Below are 9103 nucleotides of genomic sequence, written 5' to 3'. Positions count from 1 at the left end.
AGATGGATGTAGCTTCCAGAAAAGTGAAGCCGATGTCTAAGTGCCTCATCTGCTGGCAGTAAAATATATCTGCATCTAAAACCCTTGCTGTCTGATCTCAGTAAACACTTCATGGACAGTTTTATGGGCTCAGTCGTTAGTTTCATGTCCCATTAAATAAACTGAAGTACATTTTGTCCCTCAAGCTAGCTTCAACAGCCAGGGATCAGACCCCCAGGGCAGGCCACATGGGCTGAGGCCTCTTCTACCAGAGACTCTCTTTCAGGCTCCCTCCACGGGCCTGGCTCTGGGATCAATCCCAGTAACCCTGGTCCTTTGGTTTTCTTTTTTTCAGAGGGATCACCTGAACACCTAGGATGTCTCCAGGGTGATCTGGGTGTGTCCTTCCAAGCGGAGGACCTGTGATAGACCCAGGATGATACAGCTGATGTCCTTGTGTTGTTCGTGGATCAACATTGCATCTGACCAAGTTCATTGTTATTTTGTCGTAGCTTTACAACTTGGGGAAAAAAAATCCTGCTGATGGCCATTTAGGAAAAAAATACAAAAAGGGACTGGTTAGGGTTTGGGGTTAGGTTGTGATTGTGGTTAAGGTTAGGGTTACTGGGCTACAGTTTGGGTTACGGTTATGGTTTAGTGTGTGATGGTGTCTCCACCTGCCACCAGACCTGGATAAGATAGATGGATTTCATGGTCATTATTAGAGTCAGAACATGCAGATCCACTTGTGCATTAAGAGGATACGAATGGCACAGACACGAAACAGACACCATGTTTCTCCTGATTTTATTGAAAGATATTAATTTGCTTTCATTTCAGTGTAAAAATCATCCGTGTTCTTTCACATAATGCTTTATTCACATTAGAATTTCAGATTAAGAGTCAAATTAATTAACATTTTCTGCTGTTTCCTTCATGAAAATAAGAATTGGTGAACTAAATAAAAACCACCTGCTCCTGGTAACAACTACTGATGAGAAACGAAAGCTGTCCTAAGGGCACGCTGCAGCCCCTGACCGTGGATCGCCACACAGTGTTGCACAGATGCAGATGTTCACAGACACATAAATAAATAGGTTTCAAAGGTCCAGGTTGGGTGTGAAGCTTTTGCTGTGGTATTTACAGAGTCCTCGGGTGATGTCAAATGTCGAAAGCACCATGTTGCTCTAATAGAAAGGCTCTCACTTGGCAAAACATCAAACATCATCAAACTGCCCCTCGTCTTAGAAAGGAATGGGAAGTCCGATCGTTTCGGCAGTGCAGCACGGCGCTCTACTCAGCTTTCTTGACCTTCCTCTTGCGAGCACCTTCGCTCAGATCCTCCTTGGTCTTGAGAGGTGAAGATGGAGCACCTGCAGGAGGAGGATGATGGTGGTCCTCCTCACCACCAGCCAGAGGAGAGCCGAACAGCAGGTGGCAGATCCAGGACTCAATGAGAGCAAAGGGGGAGCCGTGAGAGTGCCGGGCGGTCATCACCACCTGAGAGGAGAGAACAGTCTGATAAATTCTGTTCAGTGTTCCCCCGGTGTTTCCGCTCTTCAGTAATCTATGTTGTTTATTTAAACCCTCAGTTTGCTTCTGTTCTTTGTCGGGTTCTCCCTCTTGCTTTGTGTTCCTTCATTGTGCCTAGTTGGTGTTATTTTGTTTCTTTAAGTTCAGCAATAAAGCAGCCTTAGAGTTTTATGTTTCAGAATTATTAAGTGAAAAGTTCCAACGGAAAAAACTAACCACATAATACGAAAAAATTTTAATTTTAGATTTAATTTGTTTTACTTTGGCTGGTTAAAAATGTATTGCGCAATTTATCACACTGATTAAGTGTGCCAAAGGTTAAGTGTTTCAAATATGATACACTTGATGTTACAGGTAAAAGATCTCCTGTGATAATAACACTTACATTCAATGTATTTCACATTAAAACCAACAGGTTAGTTGTGTATTTCCCATAAACCCTGATTTGTGTAGTACAAAACATGTTTCATCAGTCCAACGAAGCAAAAGAGAGTGTTTTGACACAGTGCAGATGTGTTCACAGAGGTGGATGGTTCTGAGTTCAGTCATTGAATTGCTGATCGTACCTTGCTTGTGGCCATGAAGAGGGTGAAGATGAGGATAAGGGTGCTCTTGGACACTGGCAGCCAGTGGGCCTCCTGCATGGTGAAGAGGATGGCACCGTAGAGGCTGGCTTTGGTTGGGCTGTAGAGAGAAAAAAACAAAAAAAAAAACACAAACTGGTGGTAAAACGAATGCTGGCAGCAAAAACAGAGAGCAAAAAGGGCTGGAGTGGAGGCTGGCGCAAAGCCTGCTATTTAATTTGAATTCAACTCTTATTTGACACTGTGTAAGTGGGTGCTTTCTGCTGTTACGTTATTTCACGAGGGGTCACCTCAGCAGATTGGAGCACATTTTTGATTTGGCACAGGTTTTACGCCCTGACTGCATTTTCATTCAGGCTTGGGGAAGTCACTAGGACTACACTACCTTGTGACTCCTAAGTCTCAGTTTGTGTCTAAAGTGGGGGGTATTTTACATGTAAAGCAAACAGGTTACCCACTCACCATGGAACCATGGTGTTTAGAGTGTCCTTTTTAGGTCCCACCACCAGAGGGCACCAGAAGTCAGAACATGTTTAGAGCGCCACACGAATGACTTTAGCAAACTCAGCGTTATGTGCAGTTCAGCTTTAGGTTTTGTGTTTGAGGAGACACTGATCTTTGTATTTCCCCCCCAGACTTACAATGACATGTTGAGGATCTCGTTGGTCTCGGGTCTCCACACACCACGCAGCAGCTGCTCAAAATTGGACATGAGAGCCACTCCAGATCCTGTGAGGATAAAAATAGAAAGGAGGATTTAAAAAAAGTCTATGTTGTGAGTCACTGCTCTTATCTGACTTCAGCTTCTTATGCCCATTTTCAACAAGGACACCTGCAGGGCCTCCTTATTGTAACTGGGACAGGAGGCTTTCATGATAAAGAGCCAAAGTAGAAATGCGGTTTAACGTTTTGCACAACCGCATCTGTCAGGCTTTGCTTCTTTCTTTCTTTGGCAGGTTCATGTCTGGAAAAGAAGTTAGACCAGAATGAACCCACACCTAACATTTGATACGCAGCTTTTCTAGCTGTTGGGCAGCTGTGATTGGATATTACAAAAAATACAACAAAAAAAAAGGAGTTGCTGGAACCTCTTCTTCAGACTGTGCACAGTTTATCTACTGAAATAGTTTCCTGACCCTTTTTAAACACATAATAAATCTCTGTTTCCACACAGGATCCAAAGGTTGGCTCGGAAAGCGGCCCACATTACGGTTAACCACAAAACACAATCCTAGCTATGATCCTGTTACACTGGACATTTAGTTCTGAGTGAATTATTTATCACATTAGTGAAAACCACTTGAGCCTGGAGTTTTCAAGGCACAGTTGCCTTGGTGGTAATCCATCCACAGAGGCAAGCACAAGTACAACTAATGCATGTTTAAATCATGCGACTGATGATCCAACAGCCACAGTAACAAAGACTGTAGATGCATCGAGTATGTGTATCTATGTATGCGTCACTAAATTAGTACCGAAGAGTTGGCAGTTGCCACGACTCACTTACAGACTAGTTTGTTCCTCACAAGCATGATCACCTTTCCATCACAATGTAAACATTGGTGATTTAGGGACTATACACGCACCAAAAGCCCAGTCACACCGACCTTTGACATATCCAACGATCACCATGATGAAGAAGCCGTGGTGGTAGGCGTGGTGGGCGTGGTGAACCCCTGCGGCGATCTTACGAGTGCGCACAACTTCCTTCAGGGCGACCAACACCAGCTTGATGGGCAAGAAACTCACACATTTGTAGAAGAGGTTCAGCGGGCAGTAAAAGAGGAGGTACCTGCAATTGAGATTGACAACCTTTGTGAGTTTATTCCTCAACAAACATAAAACATTACTTTTTTATTCCTGTTACATATAAATCTCCTCCCTGTGAATAAAATAAGTGGATAAATCCATTGTGTGCGTTTGGTTTCCTGACCACGCTGCAACTTTAACTCATTATCCTTGATGTCTAATGGAAGAGACAGATCTTTGTATCATAAATGTCATCTTGAAAGTTAAATAAAAACACGAGTGATGAGCAAACTGGTTCTGGGGGTTTTCTCACCAGACAGCTGAGGCCAGCAGGATGTGGCTGTTGTGCTGGAAATAGTCGACGGGGCTGCTTCCAAGCATGATGTCTGCCAGGATGTAACTACCAAAGCAGTAGAGCATGGCGCAGAGCCAGGAGGCCACAGGACTCCTGCGAGAAACTTCCACCGAGCCTGCAACACAGAGGACGAGCTGTCAGAAGGGTGTGAAGATCCAAACATCACAGCAGCTGGTCAATGAGTGCTCTCAGTGTGCGCATGAAGCTGATGATGATGATGATGATGTTGTGTTCTGTGCTTTTATTAAAGAGTCAGATGCTGCGCATTCTTCTGTTTTCTCCAAGATTATACAAACAGAAAAACTTAACAAAATCCTCCAAAACTTAAGCAACTCACCAACTAAAGTAACTATAGGATCAGTCAGGTGATTTATCTACAAACAGTTTATATATTTGATTGGAAGTCAATAGTTTTCTTTAGAAAAAGAGGAAAATTATTCAACTTTGGTGACTCCTGGTGGTGGTAAAAAAAAATACAGTCATTATTTATCCTTTTTTATCTGTTTCTAAATGTAATAAAATGATGTTGATTGATCAGTTGATTGATCTATCAAATGCTTTGCAAAAAGTCCTTGACAATAATACTTGTTATAATTGTCAAGTGAGAAAAACGTGGAGGCTGTGTTGGACCACCCCCTGCTCCTCTAAAACACTCAGAGTTTTTACCCTCAGTCAATATGAAACAATAACTTTGAGTAAAACACCACTGAAAGGTATAAAATCAAAGGTTTATTTATTCAAATAGAGGAAAATGTGCTTAGTATAAACCGAATGCATACCAGTCAAATAAATGTCATGTGAGCAGATTCCTGATTCCTTATGTAAAATGTGCATATAATTAAATTAATTAAAGTCAGCACTTTGGGCAGAATGTTAACTTATTAACTATATTAATCTTTGATCATTTCTGCCAGCTCCTGCAGACCTAACTGTTACCAGCAGCCTGCAAATGCTAATATCAGTGGATCCCGTGTGTGCTGTATCTTTGTGCACACCCAGTTTATCATTCCAGGTCACGCCCTGATAGTACACATCTTTATCATCAGTCAATGTTGACTCAGGATAACTACAGTCACTTTTGAGTTGACACATGGCTGCTTTGCTTAAGGATACAGACTAGAGCGGCTCTTTGTAATATACTGGATGCATATATCTTAAAAGATGCTACAAAGAAAGCCTGCATGACAAACAGTCATGTTGTGGACTTACGTGTTGTATCCATGTGAGTAACAGCAAGGCAGGCGCCAATTAAACTTTAAAACTCTGCGAACTGACACCGTCATAAGTTTTCCACATTTTCTAAATCAGTGTCCAGTGTTCAGGACGCTGCAGCTAAAAATGTTTCTGCTTCATGTTGTGCTACAGCTGATGAAGCTGGTGAAGCAACAGGACAAAAGCAAAACTAGGTGCCCAAATGATTTCAAAGAAGAAAAGGAAGTTAGACATGGCATGCACGCAGGAGGTGCAACAAGAAAACAGATGCAGCTATAAGTAAGAAATACAAAAGTGGAAAAATTGCAAACGTGTGACCACACAAAAGGTTACATGTCAGTTTTGAGACTGTACGCACATTTCGTGCGGGACAGAGCCTCGACGGCGTTACAGCATTGTTACAGTAAGTCGAGATGAGAGTGCAAATCTCCACCAACAGGTGGGTGGGGGTGTAGCGGTTCAACCGTTCCTCAATTTGAAGGCGACCTGATCCTGAGAAATACTGCCCTATAAATACATCCTGCTCACTGGCCTCTCCTGTATGCAACTTTGACAGGCCACTCATGACCTTTGACCCTACACTTCTCTCTCCTTTCTCCTGTCACATAAACCGAAAAAAGAAAAAAGCTCAAAGTTCTGGTGCAATTTTAAGCACAGACGTGTGCAGGATAAATGTGATATTGTGGCAGCCACAGCAGGACTCATTTGACTGTGAAATTGCATGCATGAAAACAAGGCAAGCTTTACAGTTGAAGTCGGCCTGATTCGTGCTGGCTGGTACTTTCTAACTTTAAAATACACACAAACTGCAGTCCCTCTGTTCTGGCTGCCTTTTACGTTTTTGCAGTATGTTCGTTTACTCCACACATTGCAGTCTTTTGGCCAGTACATCTTGACCCTGAGCCAGCTGGGAGATTCCCTGATCTACCTTATACAGCATACATATAAAACTTTGGTCCCCCAACAACAGACTTTTAACAACATGCTGACTTCACTAAACTTGATAAAAACATTTATATCGATTAACTTTATCCAAGTTGTTAGTCTAAAACAGGCTTCCAAGTGGCCTACAGCTGTGCTTATGTGACGAGTGACTCCTCCAGCTGAGGAAAATGTGAGAGATGATGCGTTTGTTCTGATCATGCTGTGCAAACAGTTTTAAATGGGCTCGATGGGCATGGCGGGCTTCTTTTTAAACTTATTATGAGGGTGAGATGCATTTTGTGCTCCTTTCATCAAGGATGAAACCTACCAACAAGACCAAACCATCATATCAATATCACAGTGCGTGTTTTACTCTGTGGAGAGGCGAATGTGTTATTTTAAAGAATACACGCACACATTCCCAGGGACAAGTGTGCAGCAAAGGTGGCGGGGGAGTTGGCTCTGGAGGTCCTACTGACCGTCTATTTCAGGCCCTTCTATTTATTGCTTAAGTCACTGGTATGCACAGGCCTCAGGTTTCATCCTCCTCGGGCTCTGTTACTCAAAGGAGTTAAATCTTAATGGAAAAAATGGGCTTTAACCAAAGCTGGGGGGTTTAATCTACTCCAGTGATTTCCTAAAGGAGGTCAGGCTGCTGCAGCAACACACATTCCCTCACATAAAGCAAAGCAGAGCTGCAGAGCTGCTGCTGGAGTTTATGTAACAGGTCATTCTTTATAAGGACTATACAGATAACTGCAAGAGAAAGTCCTTGTAAGGGTATTTAGGCAAAGTGTGAGCTAAATGTAATACAAATAAAGCCTTCTGTTCACAATGAAATTACACATCATGCAAATCATAGACTTTCTCGCCTCATTCGTTACTTCCTGGTTAAATTCCAGTCACAGGTGTATAAAACGTACTATTCTGGATATATTTTACTTAACAGCCTGTGGACTGTTGCACAAACAGCACGCAGACTTATTTTCTAACATATTTATGACATGAATAATAAGCAGAAAAGTGTCAAGCACACTCACCTGGCTCATATTTGAGGTAGAGGATGGACACGATGTAGTAAGCCAGATCAAACACAGGAAACATTCCCATTTTGGAGAAAGCTTGGGCAATATCGCCCAAATTAAGAACTGCCAGCACGTCCATGTTGCCGGTCTGAGCTGCGTTTCTGTTTTATTCCGACTGCGCAGTCTGGAAGACCCCCCAAAACCCGCTCCGCCGACTGTCCGCCACAGAAAGCCCCCCTGGTCTCGACTGTGAAAGCCTGTGACACTCAAGCCCTCCTATTAATACCACTCATCTCCACGGCCTCTGCATATCGTCATCATCATCTGCGCTCAGTGCCAGCTGCTCCGCTTTTTTAGGCGACCTTTCAGGCGCTTCAGCTGAAAAACAAAAGGCTCGCTCTGCTGTCTTCATCGAGATCGTCGCTCAGCCGAGCCATAAGACGCTGCTGGGGGTTTACTGCAGCTCTGAGACACAGCAGGAGGGAACTTAAATATATAAAAATAAAGCGTCAAAGCTTCATATCAACAAATATTTATTCACTCGTTCATGAAAACACCCACAATCCTGATCTGATCCTGGAGCCGTTCTGACTCACGGCCAGATGATGCTTTAATTAATCCCAACATTGTTCACACTCATCGGGAGTGCAGAGATGTCGAGGTAAACGTAATAACACTAATAAGTAAATCAAGATTTCAAGTATGTATTTTTTTTAATGGTTTTTAATTTATTATTCTCTGTATTTGCTTTAAATTCACACGATAATGGATGTAGTGCTTACTCTCTCCAAAAAGGGGAGCCAAAGACATGCGAAAAAAAGCTCCTTTCACCAAAACAAAAACACCCAAAAGAACCTACGAAGTTCGAGAGCTACCAAAGAAATTATTTATCTCACTAGGAAGGAACAGAAAAAACAATAACACACATACCTGTCACAAGGTAGAAGCTGCAATCAGTTTTTGGCAAAGTGGCTTTTATATATCTCTTACTTGCCCAGATAAAAGGTCACAATTACGTCAAAAATGTCTTTTTAAAGAGAGATCTGAGGTAGAGGGCAGCAGAAAATTTTCAACAAATACAACAACAGTTCTATAAACATATTTTAATTGGCTAACTGTGCGTGGTCGTTTTTAAACTGCTTGAGTGCTTATAAATCTCTTTATAACCTCTTTATAAATCCTGTTCACCAAAGTCTATTTACACATAAGACATTACACATAAAAATACACTAAAACATTGAAAATCAATTTTGGCAGACGATCAGTGTTTGGTAAGGTTGCACCTTACAGTCTAACCCGGGGAATAACAACACTTCGTATTTCTCTGGATACCGGATTTGTATTGGTCACATTTCTGATTACGTGCCGAACGCGGAAGTGGGGCGCTTCTGATGTGATTTGATCAAGATGATCGGGGATCTGTTGATATTCGGGTAATTTATCGAGTCGTGTGGCAGATGTCACACGGAATCACATCTTGTATTGAGATAATCAGTTCTATATGTGTCTTTATGTGTCGCTGTGTAATTTTGTGTTAGTCAGTCAGCCGTGTGTGGCGTAAAATGACAAGCTAACTAGCTTGGTGCTAATGCCAGCTCAGCAGCTAATACGCTGCTGAGCTGACAACCAAACTCTCCGTGTTTGTGCTCTGCAGGACTTTACTGGTGAACGCAGGGGCTGTGCTGAACTTCAAGCTGTGAGTATTGTACTCAGTCATTATTTTAGGTTTGTGTGTTAGCAGA

The 9103-nt window shown here is 42.4% G+C and overlaps 2 protein-coding genes across 2 annotated transcripts in view; one reads left to right on the top strand and one right to left on the bottom strand.

Annotated features, from left to right (window-relative positions):
* Positions 1-769: 769 nt before the first annotated feature.
* tmem38a (transmembrane protein 38A) lies at positions 770-7759 on the bottom strand. Its single transcript, XM_005730258.2, has 6 exons — positions 7377-7759; positions 4159-4315; positions 3704-3888; positions 2738-2825; positions 2079-2196; positions 770-1479 (listed from the first exon to the last, which is right to left on the bottom strand). Exons 1-6 carry the CDS (start codon positions 7498-7500, stop codon positions 1273-1275), a joined length of 879 nt encoding a protein of 292 aa, XP_005730315.1. The 5' UTR covers positions 7501-7759; the 3' UTR covers positions 770-1272.
* Positions 7760-8715: 956 nt separating this feature from the next.
* The window catches only part of smim7 (small integral membrane protein 7), a 5204-nt gene continuing 4816 nt past the window's right edge, over positions 8716-9103 (top strand). Inside the window, exons 1-3 of the mRNA XM_013910112.1 lie at positions 8716-8794; positions 9016-9054; positions 9087-9094. Of these exons, the coding sequence (XP_013765566.1) occupies positions 8769-8794; positions 9016-9054; positions 9087-9094 (73 nt within the window). The 5' untranslated portion in view covers positions 8716-8768. The remainder of the gene's footprint in view (positions 8795-9015; positions 9055-9086; positions 9095-9103) is intronic.

Source organism: Pundamilia nyererei, unplaced genomic scaffold (assembly GCF_000239375.1).
Source record: "Pundamilia nyererei isolate P.nyererei 1_Seehausen unplaced genomic scaffold, PunNye1.0 scaffold00036, whole genome shotgun sequence".
Taxonomy (NCBI): Eukaryota; Metazoa; Chordata; class Actinopteri; order Cichliformes; family Cichlidae; genus Pundamilia; species Pundamilia nyererei.
The sequence above is the reverse complement of the archived record's forward strand: the minus strand, read 5'-3'. Positions and strand labels throughout refer to the sequence as shown.